The 17,371-nt window shown below is 33.5% G+C and overlaps 1 protein-coding gene and 1 long non-coding RNA gene across 15 annotated transcripts in view; one reads left to right on the plus strand and one right to left on the minus strand.

Annotated features, from left to right (window-relative positions):
- The first annotated feature begins 4,059 nt into the window (after positions 1–4,059).
- Positions 4,060–10,107, plus strand: LOC143247059 (uncharacterized). Its single transcript, XR_013026329.1, has 3 exons — positions 4,060–4,837; positions 8,836–9,005; positions 9,522–10,107. It is a non-coding gene; the product is annotated as an uncharacterized LOC143247059 (long non-coding RNA).
- LOC143247054 (serine hydrolase BPHL-like) overlaps positions 5,985–17,371 on the minus strand; it is a 28,162-nt gene continuing 16,775 nt past the window's right edge. For 13 of the 14 annotated variants that reach the window (XM_076494415.1, XM_076494416.1, XM_076494417.1 and 10 more), the window contains 4 exons: positions 15,102–15,268; positions 12,831–12,984; positions 6,942–7,197; positions 5,985–6,170 (listed from right to left, as the gene is read on the minus strand). In XM_076494415.1, the coding sequence (XP_076350530.1) occupies positions 6,077–6,170; positions 6,942–7,197; positions 12,831–12,984; positions 15,102–15,268 (671 nt within the window). In that variant the 3' untranslated portion in view covers positions 5,985–6,076. The remainder of the gene's footprint in view (positions 6,171–6,941; positions 7,198–12,830; positions 12,985–15,101; positions 15,269–17,371) is intronic. The other variant, XM_076494429.1, reaches the window with a different exon arrangement.

Here is a 17,371-nt window from a genome sequence, read left to right on the forward strand (position 1 = left end):
TTACTGGAATAAAGTGAAGACGCACATTCTGAAAGAAAGTATTTGTTTGTTTTGAATTTCGCGCAAAGCTACTCGAGGGCTATCTGCGCTAGCCGTCCGTAATTTAGCAGTGTAAGGCTTGAGGAAAGGTAGCTAGTCATCACCACCCACCACCAACTCTTGGGCTACTCTTTTCCCAACGAATAGTGGAATTGACCGTCATAATATAACGACCCCACGGCTGAAAGGGCGAGCATGTTTTGGTGCGACCGGGATTCGAACCCGCGACCCTCGTATTACAAGTCGAACGCCTTAACACGCTTGGTTATGCCGGACCACGAAAGAAAGAAACAGCGACATGTGATGTTAGCGGGATTGCGCCGTACATGTTCAGTTTTCACATCACCCACAGAAAGGGTTAAGTGCATATGATTAGAGAAGTATTTAATGGTCATAAACACTGTAACTGAGCGTTGCGTTGCCAGTGTAGTTTTCACATAGTATGGACTTTAGTTTTGTACCTGACTTTTGAGTGAATTTGGTGTTTACTGGAATGTTGTGTTTCAAGTTTTTTCCTAATGTTGGTTATTTTTACGCTAAGCCGGGAATATATGGTACGCAGCAATGTAAAGGTTTGTAGTTTGTTGTATCTTGGGATTTATTATTGTTGATCTAGGAGTGTGCGTATAATTTTCCCACGGTTTTTGGAGGAAATTTGTTGTTGTTTTATTTTGTTGATTTAATTGTTAATTTTATCGGGTGGCCATAGTTTAGTGGCTGTGTTTAATTGGTTTCTTAATATGTTGAGGTTTTGTTTTGTTTCATGTGCCGAGTCCCAGGGAATGTATAGCGCAGTACGGGTGATTTTTCTGTGGATTTCTGTTTTGAATTGTGTATCGGTTCTTGTGATATCAAGGTTGAGAAATGCTATTTGGTTAGTTTTTTTCCTATTGCCAGGTGAACTTAATGTTGAGGTGTATAAGAGTTAAAGTGTTTGAAAACCTAAGTGTGTATTCTGAAGATGTGAATCCAGCAATTGTATCATCAATATATCTGTACCAGTATAGTGGTGGGTGTAGAGTTAAACTGATCGCTTGAAATTCAATCTATGTCACAAAAATGTTGGCTAGAACTGGTGACATGGGATCGTCCATGGGATCGCCAGTTATTTGTAGGCAGTTTTGGTGGTAGTGAATTCTATAAGGGTTGATAATTGGTTGCTGGGGATGTGTATCAATGGGTTGGGGTCTTGAATATAAAGTTCTAAAGCTATTTTGCACGCTTCAGTGGTTGGGACTTCTGTGAAGAGGGAGATTACATCAAAACTGTCCATCAAGGCTTTCTGATTTAATTAATTAAGAATAAATTTAAATTTAAAAAGTCTTTGAAAAATGCCCTGGCTGTTGTTACATATTTATAACATACCCACGCTATATATGTACCGAGGTTGGAGTTAAATGATTCGTTGGTCAACAATAAAGGTTGTAGTGCACAATCTGGCCAGCGAGGTTTGGGGGTTGGGCGTATAGTTTCTTTTGTTTGTTTTTAATTTCGTGCAAAGCTACAGGAGCGCTATCTGCGCTAGCCGTCCCTAATTTAGCACTGTAAGACCAGAGGGAAGGCAGCTCTTCATCATCACCCAGCACCAACTCTTTCGCTTCTCTTTTATTAACGAATACTGGGATTGACCGTCACATTAATATTAGTGACGAATTAAAATCACCTACTACAACTAGATTTGTCGCAGCTGAAAAAAGTGTAAATAATAATATAAAAACAGCTCGTTGAGATGTGACAGAAGGAGCGTACATATTAAACAAGACAAATAAAAAATTATTAGAATTACAATTTATAGCTACTACTCTTCCCAGGTTTTCTGTATAGTGTAAACTCACAGACTGATAAAGTGAAAGATGCACAACCACCCTTTGACGACCACTCACCGCATTTGACATAAAAAATTGCCCTTGCCAGAATTTACTAATTTAGTAATAATACTGATTCATTATTTTGGGAAAAAGATAATAAAATTAATATATTTTTGATTGCTAGTTGAGTTTTTTTCACACTCTGATAAGTATTAGGAGACCCTTACATTCATTTCTTACTACTAGCCGAAGTTTTCACTCCCATATCAACCACTTTCGCATATTCCTTACAGCGAACTGAAGGGACCTCAGGTCGAACTGTTGTTGATAGTAATCACGCAGATGGACTGACCTCCTTTCACTCCAACAGTGTAAATTCAGGATTATAATAATTGATGAAATTTTAGTACTTGTTTTGTATTCGACGTAATGGGTACAGGAGAGGAAAAGCATGGTCGAATAATTAATAACCGATGATGGACATCATCTCCACACCATTCGCGTCGTCCGGCAATGCGACCTGTGTATGTGTGGCTCCAGCAGGCTGTTCCTCAATAACTTGCCCTTCCACAATCTCTTGGCAACTACGAGCAACATGACCTTTTCCATGAAAGTGTTGAAAAATCAATTGGGGAAATCACTGTACCGCTGGTCAGCGATACACGAGTTACACATATAACACTGGTAATCATGCTTCGCTTTAATAAATATATTTTCCCCAGCGGATCCAACACCTTAATCACGTAAGGCAGAAATTGGAAAAAGATATTCGCACAAATCGAATACCATTGTAAATGCCCTTGTCCCGTTTCTAAACAATATTATTTTTAACGACGCAATCAAATTCATGTAACTGAAATAATATTCGCATCACAAACGTATTCTGGGAAAACCGAAACATGAAACAGTCAGAGCACGGCTAAAAATGCACTGCGCCATACAGTTTTCATTATTAATAGTCAATCCAGGATCCACCATAAAATCTACGTAGTATTTTAAATCAGGTATAACCTCATAGCCCTTAGAAAGTGGAACAACAAATTTTATTGTAGCAGCTCCATATTGATAAATAACAGCTTCCATAACCTCATCTTGACTGACATTAGGTGCATCGACAAACAGCCTTCTTCGTGACATCTAGAGACTATTCACTCAAATTGTAACATCAGGAAAAAAACACTACCGAAAAAAATGAAAATGCACAAGTACACTTTCCTGAGAGAACCGAAAATAAACCATGATAACCACGTTTTACGTTCGCTCTTTTTCCTTTATTTCTGAAAACGATTTATTCGAATTGTTTAGAAGAACAAGTGCAAGGGGTGTTGACGTAACCATTATAAACAAACGAATAACAATTACATATGTACTTGTAAGAGCACTTTATCAATTGTCCTTACATGTTTTTGAATACAACATTTTTTGTACGGTGGATAAGAAATTTCAAGACGTACAGTATAGACAAGGTTAATTACCTGCAAAACTTTGTGCGTCTTCTATGTGCTTATTACAAGTAATCCTGGATTCCAGATCTCTGTTACAAGTGGTTTATTCTCCACAGTTAATTGTCGTTTATACGTGTTTCTCTTCAGTTTTCTCGATGTCGATTTAGAAAGTTTATATATCATGGTAATTTCTTCAATATTTATCTTGTTAATGTACGTTCTCTGACGAATTCTTCATTTCATTACTGCTTGTAAGTTGCGTACACAAACAACCTTTATTACTATTTTCTGTAGATAGTCATCCTTTTTGTTTTACACGTGTCTAGTGTTTTCTGACTACCAACACTCATTTTGTTAAATTTCCGTGTTTTATGTGCGTAAGAATTGATATGAATGATTTTTATATACCTCATTGTATCTCTTATAAATATCTGTCGGTTTATACGTCTTCACTCTACTCTATTTCTGAAAACAGTTTTACAAGGTATTCAGAAGGAAAGCTATTGCTTCTGACATAATCATTAAAAACACCTTAGGAACGATTATAATTCTACTTGTAAGATAACACGAATAATATAAAACCTAGTAAAGTTTATATTCTTTAACTAGTGGACGAGAGTCCGTTAGTTGTGTGCACAAATATCAACGTTATATGTGTTTGATACAAGTAATACTGGACTTTGAAGTTCTATGCGGTAATTTCCCCATAGATAAGTATCGTGTACGTGTGTTTGTATCACTTTTCGTGCATTCTGCGTTCCGTTTTGGAAGGTTTGGTTTGTTTTTGAATTTCGCGCAAAGCTACTCGAGGGCTATCTGCGCTAGCCCTCCCTAATTTAGCAGTGTAAGACTAGAGGGAAGGCAGCTAGTCATCACCACCCACCGCCAACTCTTGGGCTTCTATTTTATCAACGAATAGTGGGATTCACCGTTGAAATTGTTAATGATTCATTTGTTCTAATTGCTTTCTTTTATTTTCCATGTAATAAGCCCTTTAGTATACCGAATGGCCTCAGTAGAAGAGAAGGACAGTTGTGTATTCTGGCTAGCTGACCTAAAGTCCATATCTCTATCAGAAATTGTAGATCTCATTACAAGGTAGCGCCCCACAAAAATTGGATGAAAAAACGTTAAGAAGACTGATTACGCTTATGATAACGCCTCCCGCTAGTACAGCGCTTCGTCTGCGGATTTACATCGTTCTTTGATATGACCGACCCGACATTCGACTTGTAATCCGAGGGTTGCGGGCTCGAATCCTCGTCACACCAAACATGCCCGCCCTTTCAGCCGTAAGGGTGTTATAATGTGGCAGTCAGTCACACTATTTGTTGGTAAAAAAGTAGCAGTGGGTGGTAATGACTAGCTGCCTTCCCTCTAATCTTACACTGCTAAATTAGACTAACGGTACCATTATAACGCCCCCACGGCTGAAAGGGCGAGTATGTTTGGTGCGACGGGGATTCGAATCTGCGACCTTGTGATTTCGAGTCGAGTGCCTTTACCACCTGGCCATGCCAGGCTCATGTCCAATGGTTGAAGAAGGTATTCATTTTTGGCTTATATTTTGTTTTGAGTGGAGATTACCCAATTTTAGTCGGATTGTTTTGGTTATTATTAGTTTGTCTATTATGTTTATTTAAATATATATGGTGTTAGAATAATAACTTGAGTGTATACGTTTACTGTATTTTTTATGTATGAGATCACTAGCTGTGGTTAGTTTTCAATGATTAAAGTTTATTTATTAGTTTTAATTCTTAGTAGTTTTACATTTTTTTCCACACCAGGTCAATGTTGTACAGTTTTTGTGGTCTTAGTTTCCGATTCATGTTACACACCAAAATTTCAGATTTTCAAAATTGGGATGGAAAAAAATTAAAACATGATAGATTTAAAATTTATAAATGTACAACTTTAGTTAAGGAAGTGGGTGTGAGCACAAAATGATTGACAGGTAACTCAAAATGTATAATATTTTTGAGATTTTCTTAGAATAAATTAATTGTAAAACACTGAAGGTTTTTACCATTAAACAACGTTGATGTTTTCTGAGTGAATTCAAACATCGAGATACATATCCTTATTTCAGGAAACCTAAAGTTTATTTTCTTCAGTTTTAATTCTCTAGAAAATATCACAAACTCAAATTAATTTACTTGACTTTGGACTTAGATAAAAGAAGTCAGTTACTGAAATAATTAACAAGAGAATTGAGTTGTTTAAACTGTTAGAAAACCAAGTTTGTAGTTTGGATTTTATACATTTTAAAATTCTTACTTAATTATAAAATAATAAAATTCTTATTAAGGCAAGAAAAAACTTGCAGTTTCTCGAAGGACTCTTGTAATTGAAAAGTTGAAAGAGTAGAGATCCTGCCATAGTATTCATATTCATAGTCTGATTGCTACCTTAGTATCCATTTGTCAGTATGAATAATACTCAGAATAACAAAAGATTAACTGGAATGAAGTCAAGTAGTAGTTTTATGGCCTCTAATATATAAAGCACTTTTCTTTCTACACAATTATTTTTCCAAAAGTCAATTCACCCAGTTTATCTCATCTCATTTTGAGGAGTAAAGTGTCCTAATGAAAGAAACTTTATTTGTAGCTCTGTAAGAAATAAATACCTTCCACAAATGAAAAAGTACCTTTAATACTGGCCATCAGCAATTCATAAACATTAACACTTTGAATGGAATCAACTGTTTATTGAACCACTACCAAAGTTTAATATACTTCTACAAGTTAACATAAAAATTCACTATCTTTGTATGTAATTTTATGGATTAGAGAGAAACTCTTCAACCAGTGTATTAAACTCTTTGGCAAAATGCAGATGCAAGTTATGTTTCCCATCAGCCATCTTATGTAACCTGTAAAAAAGTAATTATAGCATATACATCAGTAACAATATCTAGCAGCTTAATTTATTTAGGATACAACACAAAATTTTTAACATATAACATAAAATACACAGACAAAAGCTATGTAAGCTATAGATTAAAAAAAATGATGAAAGACATGAAGCATGTTTCATCTCTTTTACATTTAATAATTTCACCAATTTTTTGATAGTTAATTTTTGAAATAGTATTCAAGAATCATTGTATATTAGAATAAACTTAAGATATATAACACCTAAATCTATGAAGTTTGCCTTTTACAAATTCAGAACTAACAATAGGTTTTTAAATCATTTTGAAAGTGAAATTAAAAACACCTTTAGAAAATAAATGTTCTAATTTTTTCATAGAATTAGTATAAAATCTAAAGTTTTCACTTGTGTTAGATTAACTGAACTATATGTATTTTTCAGAGATACTTTCTAAGTATCTTTAAAACTATAATTTTATATTTGTAAAACAATATATAACAGCTCCATATAAAAAAAATATCTCCGTTTACGATGAACCTGCTGATGTTTACACAAACATCTTGTAAAGTGTGTAAAGAGAAAATTACATTACTTACAAACACTCACTGTCATAATAGCACAGAAAGTGTTAAATGTTAATTATTTTAAAAGCATTAGCTACAGCATATTTCATTAAGTAACTCTGTACAAGTTCTACTAGTATTTTGTAATACTGGGAACTACAAACCTTTCAAACATGTCAATCAATAAATGAGAAAATCTTACTTACTTTGTATTTTTTATATTCTTAAGTAGAAATTCCAAATGGTCAGAATTAAAGAAGTAGTCTTTCTCACCAAAGATTATTAAAGTTGGACATTCTATATTTGACAATTCTTCACAGCATATGTCACCATTAGTATGTTTCCAAAGCAACTGGAAAGCATCACAATACTCATTCCAAAGCTGTTGGAAATAATCCTTACCATAAAGACCAACCATTGGTTCTCTCATCTTCACACTCCATCTACTAACATCCCTGATATCTGGATAATACACGTTGTAGGCCATTAATATATAAAAATTTTCTTTTTGTATAACAAACAATTTATCAGAAAAATTACTCTTAAAGTGAAATAGGAAAGTAAATTATACAAAGAAATTATTATGCAAATACAATTTCTTTTTAAAGTATTCTAGCAAAAATATGATATAGTCTTATCTAGATAGGTTCTCCATTGATAGTAAATAATAAATGAAATGTAACTTAATACTAAATTTTAAACTGAAGATAATTAGGCTAAATATGATAAAACTGTTTAAATCTGAAATGGATTGAATACAAACAAATATAACATGAACTAAAGATGAGATGGAAGTAGTGAATACATATTTAAGAAACACAACTGTGAGAAAATAGAGGAAATACTTGTTACTTCTTGAATGCAATTTTTCTTAACTCACTCCAAAATACACAAAGATAGTACAGCAATGCCAATTAAAAAAAACAGCAATCCTCTAAAGCTCAGGTAATAACTGTCATGAAAAATTCCAGAAAAATGGAGACTTGTTATACATCTGCATGTACAGAAGATCTCAGATAGCAACTAACACCCCTTATAGATATCCAAGATATCTTAAGGTATCCTACATTTTACTAATTCTACTCATTAAGTACTAAGTGATTAGTGGAATTTGATAATGATTTATTATTAGGCTAACTAAATGGTTACTTATAAAACTTGGATTGTTGAACTGATAAAATTTCAGAAACACTCATTTTGATTAATTGAATATTTTTGTGATGCTAATTACTTTACTCATAGTTTTGATCATTTAAGTTAATCATCCAGCTCTACCAGAGAAAGGTACTGCATTATGCTGTAGCTGTACTAAAATATGAAAACTGTCAAAAAACTAGTTTTTTTGTTTTTTATTCAGTTATGTGTAATGTTGTATATACAAGGCTGTTAAGCTGAAGAGATAATATTCAGTGATTTAACATTTAATGATAATTTAGTTTTCAGAACAAGTGTTAAACGTTAATTACTTTAAAAGCATTAGTAACAACAAGTTTCATTACGTAACTCTGTGCAAGTTGTACATTGTGTATACAAGTCAACTTGAGTACTAGTATTTTAATATATTGGGAAATCAGGACTGGCATGTACTTTTAAGGAAGTTAGTAACTGGAATGTGAAACTTTTATGCCAAGTTTGCAGGTTGAGAAGTCAGAGGCTATCCTAGTTAAGGTAGAGGCAACAGATAAAGAAAGATATAGACTGTGGGAAATGGCAGTAGGAGGCATTTACATGCAAGGGATACATCAGCTAAAAGTGACTTTCAGTAAATTAGAAAGAATAATATTAGAGTAGAAAGTAGTAAATTTAATTATAATGAGCCTATTTTACTGAGTAACAAATTTCAGTCCTTAGCTTTTGCATACAAAGAACTATTGGAGAGAAAGAAAACAAAAGAATCAGATTATGTTTCCCAGGGAAACAGGTGCAGGATATAACTGATAGAACAGGAGATACAATAAAGAGAGCTAGTAGAGATCCAGTTTTTGTGGTGCATGTAGGGGGCTAATGATATGGGGAAAAGTAGTTCAGAGTAGCTAATTAATAAGTACAAGGCATTCATAAAGGTATTTAAAGTAAAATGTCATAATTTAACTTTTTCAGGGATACTGCCACAATTTATCTGTCGTGATGAAGTTGTAAGTTGGTCACTAGGTCTAAATTCTAGGCCTAGGTTGGTATATAAGGATAATCAGATTGGATAGTTGGAACTGTGAGACCAGTTTAGAGGTAGGACAGAGCTTTATGGAACTGATGGATTATATCTGAATAAGGTAGGGGGTTGACTTGCTTGCTATTGACTCAGCTGTAAGGAAAGTTTTAAACTAGGACTAGACAGTGGTGAGGGTTGATATAAAAGTAGTTATAAGGATAGGATTAATTGTTATTATTGTAATGCTAGAAGTTCAACAAATATAACAGAGAACTGGTAAGAATGAGGAATTCTAATATAATGAGAATAACTGAAATGTGGTTAAATGCAGATGATTTGGATGACAGAAATTTCTTTGAAATACAGGGTAACATACTATTTAACAGATTATAAGATGGGGGACAAGTAGCTTTATATGTAAAATAAGAGTTACATCCTGTTGAAATTGAGAATATCAAAGATGATAGCAAAGAGATTGAATCCATTTGACTTTCTATTAGTAGATAAAGGGAAAAGGTTGTTAGTAGGAATTTGTTACTTACCCAAATGATGCAGATGAAATTACTGAGGAACTTTACAATGAGATTTAGATTTCAGCTGTTAATGAAGTCATAATTATGGACGATTTTAATTTCAGACATATAGACTGGAAAATGCTAGACTCAAACCATGACAGAGATTTTTGGAAACTGTTCAAGATGCTTTTCTTCACCAGTTACTTAAGGAACCTCTTAAAATTAATGCTATGTTAGATTTGTGAACTTCAAATATAGAAATGATCTAGATGGTGAAAACAGGAGAACATGTGGGTGCAAGTGCTTACTGCTCTATTAAGTTCATTGTTTTCCTGCATATGGAGATGAAGAATGATGATATTTTGGTTACAGATTTTAAAAAAAGCAAATTTTGAAGGGATGCAACAAGAATTATCTTTTGTGAATTTGACAGCCGAGTTATTTGGAGATACTGATCAGATGTGGAAAATGTTTGAAGATAAATGTTTAAATATTCAAAATAAACATATTCCTTATAAAAAGAAAAGGCTAATTGTAAGCAGAAAGACCAGGATGACTGAAAAAAAAAAGAGTTGTAGAGATAAAATTAAAGAAAAGCATCATAAATTACAAAAATCAAGAAAATTTATGAAACGCGTATTTCAGACATCATGAAGAAAAGGCTGGCTGAAAATGTAAAAATCAATAGTAAGAATTTATTTAAGTACATTAAGGGTAAATAAAATGTTAAAGTGTGGGTAGTACCCTTAAGGGATGATACAGGAAAACTAGTATCTGACAATTATTAGATGAATGAATTATTAAATTTTGCTTTTTCTTTGGTTTTTTACCAATGAAAAATTAAAAAGTGTTCCACATCTTGAATAGTTGAAAAATAGAAATGAGGTCAAACAAGATGAGTGCATTAAATCAAAGTTGGATAAGAAAAATTGGGAAGTTTAAAAATGATAAGGCTCCTGGGCCAGATAGTATTTTCTTGAAGGGTTAAAGACTGGATATGCAAGCAATTTACAATTTTTTTTAAGTCCTTGAATAATGAGCAGGTACCAAAGGATTGGAAGTTAGCTAATGCAACTCCCTTTATGGAAGGTGATAAAAATTGTTTCAGTAATTAAAGACATGATGCATCAGTCTTGCATCAGTTGTGAGAAAAAGATCTGAAAAGTCTTTTACAAGGTGGTTTGAAAAGTCATTTAACAAAGTTTAGAATTTTATTAGATAGTCAACATGATTTCCTTAAGAGAAAATATTGCTTTACACTTTATAAATCTTTTAACATTCTTTAAAAATAATACTGCTTATGTAGTTGAGAGTAAGGGTATAGATTTAGTATATCTGGATTTTAAGAAAGCATTTGGCAAGGTGTCACATAAACTGCTTTAAAAAAAACCTGTATAAATGTGGAAGATATGTTAGCAAATTAGATGGAAGAGTGGCTGGATGGAAGAAAGCAGAAGTTCAGTCAAACTGGATTAATGTCACAAACAGGGTATCTCAGGGTTCAGTATTAGGATTATTGCTCTTTTAGATGTACATCAATGACACAGATGAAGGAAGAGTCAATAAATTAGTTAAATTTGTAATGTTGATATTAAGGTCTTGGATTTTGCTAGCTTTGAACAGGATATAAATCATTTGTGAGTTTGACAAATAAATGGCAGATGGGCTTTAATTATAAGTATAATTTGGATGGCAGCAACCTTAACAATGTTATGAAGGAAATGGATCTCAGTGTAATAATTCATCAGTCTCAAAGTATTCAAGCAGCAGAGTGCTGTTGCTTGTGGTAGGGCAAATTTTAGATTGTATCTACAAAAATATTGAATACAAGTATAAAGAGGTTATAAAGAGGTTACAGGTCACTGGTCAGGCCATATTTGGAATGCAGTATTTAATCTTGCGCTCCTTACCTTAGGAAAGACACTGAATTGTTGGAAAGGTTACTAGAATGGTGCCTGGGATGAAGGGCTTGTTATACAAGGAGAGGCTAAAGTCTCTCAAATTGCTTTTGTTGAAAAAGGAGAGTTTGGGGGTCTGAATGAAGTGTTTAAAGTTTATTAAGGGAACTGACAGTGTTAATGCATCATTTTTTTTCATACTTAACAGTGAAAATATAGAACTAGGGAGAAATAAATATACACTTTGACAGCGTAGGAGTCATCTTCAGCTAAGACAGTTTCATTTTCTAACACAGCAGTTGGCCTTTTGAATGGGCTGCCTTTGGATGCCAAAGAAGCAGCAAAGTTACACGAGTTTAAGAAAATGTTTAATAAGCATGTGAATGATAGGGGCTGGCTTTAAAATTTTTCATTTATTTATTTTTAATTTAAATTAGACAATGTGGAACAGCCAAGTCAATTGGTTTCCAAAATGTTATGTTACTCCAAGTTTCTATGATTTTCTTATGTTAATGTTGTTGTTATTAGAGGGCTAGATATTTTTACATTTTTCTTTCACATGTTATAAATATATGCAGATATGAAGTGCAAGTAAAAAGTTAAAGTCATAAAAACTAAAAGTGAAGACAGATTGCATGGTTGTCAGTTTAACTGTCACAGGTTATTTCTAAAGTGAAAGTTTCACAGTTTATGATGTAATAGAACAGAAGGAGAAGAATAATTTGATTTGTCAATTGGGTTCTAAAGTAATTGTTCCAACCTGTGTGGATTTTTTCATTAAAAAAATTCTTTAAAACTCTGGTACAACTGGTAATCCACAGGGTAGCATAAGTAAATTTATCTCTGAATGTATTGTAATAAAAGAGAAAGAATAATTTGTTTTGTCAGCTGTATTCTAAAGTAACTGACCAGCCTTTTAGCTAAAGGATAAAATTCTCTATTTTTAGCCCTAAGAATACTGTAACTTCCTTAAAGTCATTATTAGCTGATGCATTCCTTGTTGCCCTCTGCTAGTACAGCAGTATGTCTACGGATTTACGACACTAAAATCAGGGGTTCGATTCCCCTCAGTGGGCTCAGCAGATAGCTTGATGAGGCTTTGCTATAAGACAATACACACATTTCTTACATCTATAAACTTAAGCTTATCTTAAAATCTTGCTGCTCTTTCCCACAGTCTACACAGTCTCCTTCAGAAGAAAAATGAATATTTTAAAACTCTTGATTCAACTGTGGTAAACAACAGTGTAACAAACTTTTGTACATGTGTTTGACATGCATAAATTTTAAGTTGATTGTGTGCTGTCCATTTACTCTACAGATTTATCACCAACAAGTCACATGCACCACACCTATTGTAACAAAATCTGGCTCCTAAACAAAACTTGATTTGAAACAAACTCTCACTTAATTTCAATACTTTTACACAAATTCCACATTATTTGAAACAAACTCTCACTTACTTTTAACAAATAATTTCCTATGAAATATAAAACAAAGTTCTTAATGAACTTAAAAATTTTGTTCACATACCTTCTAATTTGTCAACATCTTCTTTAGTTGCATAACTACCTCCTCCCCATGTACACAGTTTATGGACCTTATCCGGATATCTTCCTGCAATGATTAATCCAGTTGTAGCTCCATCACTCCATCCCAAGATACTGAATTTTGAAATTTCTAGTTTCTGAGAACCATTCAAAATATTAGAATGTTCATTTATTTTCTAGTTAAGAAATGTTCAATTTAGGTATAAATGAAACATATTCTTTACTAAGATCAAATAAACATAGACAACATCACATTTTCATCTCAGTACTCCCTAAGTTAATTACTGTAATCATTGTAACATGTCTAAATATCCATGCTAAATTATTAATTTGTTTAAAAAAAGGTTTTCTTCGATATGTGACATACAGGTGCATAACTAAATGTATACAAACTGGTTCATACATAAAGAATGTTATTTCTCCACAGACACACATGTATACACAAATCTCATTAACCAATGCACACTTTTAGTAAAACATCACCTGATCATGATCACATATGATAACCAGACATAGCAGACACAACATGAAACACCTACACAACTCCATTTCAATAGACCTCCCAAAAAGACCCAAGAACCACAAGTAATCGGTTCTTGAGAGATGGTGATATTGATGACTAACATCATAAGCTTGATGATGTGATTTCTGTATGTACACATGTCATAAGGTTACTATAACTCATAATTTACCTCCTTTTAAGCTGTCAACATAAATGTTGCAAATGCATACCAAAGTCAAATTTGGTTTACTGCACCCAAACTTATCACTGTTTTTGATTATCTATGACTATCAATTACATTGATTATTTTCTCACAGATAGCCCCTATCCAAAAAGCTCTTCTTCCACTGAACTAATCCCACAAGTCCATCCAACCAATCTGCTCATCCTTACATACCAGTATATAGCCCTAGTGACTTACTTATAACTTCATCCTCATAGTTCACCCTGAACAGTATCCCAGACAAAAATACGTTATGGACTTTTATTTAAATACTTTTATCAACACTATGTACTTGTTAATTAGCTCCTTTGACCTACCTATCCCTACATCATTAGCCCTTACATGCACTACAAAAGCTGTATTTCTGCTAGCTCCCTTTATTACATCACCTGCTTGGCAGTTACATCCTCCATTGTTAGCTAATGTATTCTCTTCTAGTAAAAACTTAAGCTCGTTTTAAAATCCCTAGGTAGCATAGTCTGATTTTTTTTTTTCTATTTACCATACAGACTATCCTATCCACTTGCCCTGTCAAGAAATCAAATTCAATACTTTTAACCCTAATAGTACTCTAACTTCCTGAAATTCATTGTTAGCTGATGCTTATGTATTCCTTGCACATAAAAGCTTAAGCTCCTCTTAAAATTCTGCTGAGGCATAATAATCTGAGGGTCACAGGTTTGAATCCCCATAACACCAAAGCCACGGAGGCATTATAATGTGACTGTCAATCCTACTATTTGTTGGTAAATGAGTACCCCACAAGTTGACAGCAAGTCTCACACTGTTAAATTAGGGATAGCTGGTGCAGATAGCCCTTGTGTAGCTATGAGCAAAATTCAAAACAAACAAAATCCTGCTGCTATTTTCCACAGTGTACACTTCTTTTTATCTATTTCCTCTACTTCAGTTATGATAGGCTTTAACTTCTCCTTCAACCTAAAAACTGAAAATCTCCATATCTGGCTTCCTTAAAAGTACATACCAGTCCAGAGTTCCCAAATAAAATGCAAATTTCATGACTTCAAGAAAGAGATAACTTGAATTATTACTATTTTAAACTTTTCATATTTTATTTTGCATGATAACAAGATAATATTAATACCTTCAAACTCTTATAAACAATTCAATTGTTATGTAAACCAATATACTGTAACAGTGAATTACTGACCATCTTTCAAAGATACTAATATACACAAAAGCTGTTCAGTACCTTTGTGACCATGGCAAATATTATCTAGCTCACTGCACCACAACCCTATTTCTCAGAGCTCATCTATTTTCAACAGTAGCAAAAAGGTAAATTTTATAATTTCTGTTGCGCAGGTCTTTAAAATATAAGATAAATCCTGGTGAACTAAATTATATTTCATCAGTGATATTTATTTTTCTATCTCGGTTTTCAAATGTCAATAATCATAAAAAAATAGCTAAAACACTACTTCAGTCAATTTAATGTAATAAATGAAATCTTACAATTATCTTTTAACTTTTGAAATTAAAACTTTAAAAGCTACTGAAAACCCTACCTCCATTAATGCAACAGCTAACTCAGCATCTTGGTAGAAAAAGTTTGTAGAAAATTTTCTCTGAGGAGGTCTGCTGTGTCCATAGCCAGGAGGATCCCAAGCAACAAGGGAAAATTTCTTATGACTCAGACCATTCAGTTGAGGTTTAAAATCTGTTTGTGCAGAACCTGGATTTAAATAAAAGAATGTTGAATTTTTATAACAACAATAAATATTTTTTTAAACAGAAGGAATAAAATTTAAAAGAACTATTTCAAAAAATTTAGGCATGAAACAAGTTAACTCTTTTGCTGTTATGGAATCCAAGTGCTGACTGCTTATAATGTAAAAAGATTTTCATGTAAAGGTAAACAATTTTCTTCATCTGAAAATGTTCAAACTTTTGCTGCATAAACACTAAAACTTCATAACTATCAAATATTTTTTCTCTACAGTAAAACTTTACTTTTTTTTTTATACTGTAACTCTAAGGGTTCAGTCAGTGTGTATTTGATGCATGTGCTTAGCATCAGTTTTTACATATGTTTGATTTTATATTTTTCATGTTTATTCAGACTTTAAGTTAACACTTTCCTTACCTGCAAATTTATTTCCAATAGATTCTCACCTCCACACATAGATTAACTGTTTTTCTTAGCACATCTGCCAAAAGAAATTTACTTTCTACTACTCTCAGGGCAACCTTCACCTACTTTATAATGTAATTTTGTCGCACCACTGCATGATACCATCGAGATGCAACACAAGTCCTCAATCAACAGAAGAGTGAGACACATCCATGTGCACTAATTTTCCTTGTACATTTGCACTGTAAATCCTTATTTTTTGATGAGGTAGGAATATGTGAAAAGTATCTATGAGAAATAAATTCTCAAGGAGAATAAATGTTAACTTCCAAGGTGATAACTTGGATTAACTAGAATTCCAAATTAAGACAGTGAAGGAATCAATACAGAATATACTTAGTAGATGAGCACCTTTAGAAACCATCCAAAGAATGTCCAGAAATTGTGACACCCAAAAGCAGAGGCTTCATTGGAGCACACTATGTAAAATTTTATCTTGTCTCATCAAGGGTACATGTTTTGCCCATTTGGGAAAAGACAAGAGGCAAAATGGACAAGTATGTGATGCAGGGATGTGAAGAATTATAATTGGACCATTCAAGTACATGCATAGAAATTGTGAAACAGCCAGTATGTGTATTATGATTGGGCATATTCAGACTACACTTTGAGTTCTTACCTCAACTCTACTATGAGACTCTAGAGGACAAATTCCAGATGCAGAAGTACAGCACATTGTTATGTAATATGAATACCTGTGTACAACTAAACTTAATCATAGGGTGCAACAAGACTTATGCCAACTGTAGAAGGAGGAAGTATTGAGAGACACATCTCAGCTCTACTGTCTGACTCTTCCATGATTTACATGAACTGCAGGAAGAGAGTACATTAGTCTGGTAGTAAAAACTGGTATGGTGTGATTCCTTCAGTCTACTAAATAGACACAGATTATGGGAGGAGAACTTGATACAGATATACAGGTACTAAACAGTGAGTGTTCCTTTTATTTACTAATCAGATAACATGGAATAAATTAGATATACATTAGGAGGATAATACATTTTCAGCACTGATTCATATTTATTGTGTGCTCACCTCAACTCTACTGGACAGGCTTCAGTTGCAAGAAGAGAACAATCACTTAGTGCATGCTTAAATCAATTCTACTGGACAGACTCAAACTGCAGAAGAAAATCCTGATTGGTATGAGGGACGTATCTGATTTACAAAGTGTGACTCAGACTACACTAACAGTGTAACCATCACCACAATTCTCACTGTAGTGGTAATCTTTGTTCTAGATATAGTAGATGAGTTCCAATCAGTTAGGGTTCTGCATGATATACCATATCAATAGCTTGGAACTTGTAAGTGGGAAAGGTCTCTTGTGCTTCACTCAAGGAAATGAGAAAAATTCATGGAGCAAAAACCCAAAGAATGTTCCTGGATTTCTGAAAATCTTTCAGTTTGGAAAAAGTCTTTTACTGGAGATTGTGCTATGGGGACAAGAAAGCCCTAGTTGTAAAAGCCAGCAAGCATGAGCCAGAGAAATGGAAAGAACACTTCTATGGTACTGACATTTTTCCATAACAATCCGTAGAACAGGCAAGAGTGAATATATATCACAAGGGTATCTCTAGTGGCCTTGCAGAATACTCCATCTCACAGTAGACATATGATATGAGAGCTTTCCATTATCTT

The sequence above is a fragment of the Tachypleus tridentatus genome, chromosome 3 (genome assembly GCF_004210375.1).
Source record: "Tachypleus tridentatus isolate NWPU-2018 chromosome 3, ASM421037v1, whole genome shotgun sequence".
NCBI lineage: Eukaryota > Metazoa > Arthropoda > Merostomata > Xiphosura > Limulidae > Tachypleus > Tachypleus tridentatus.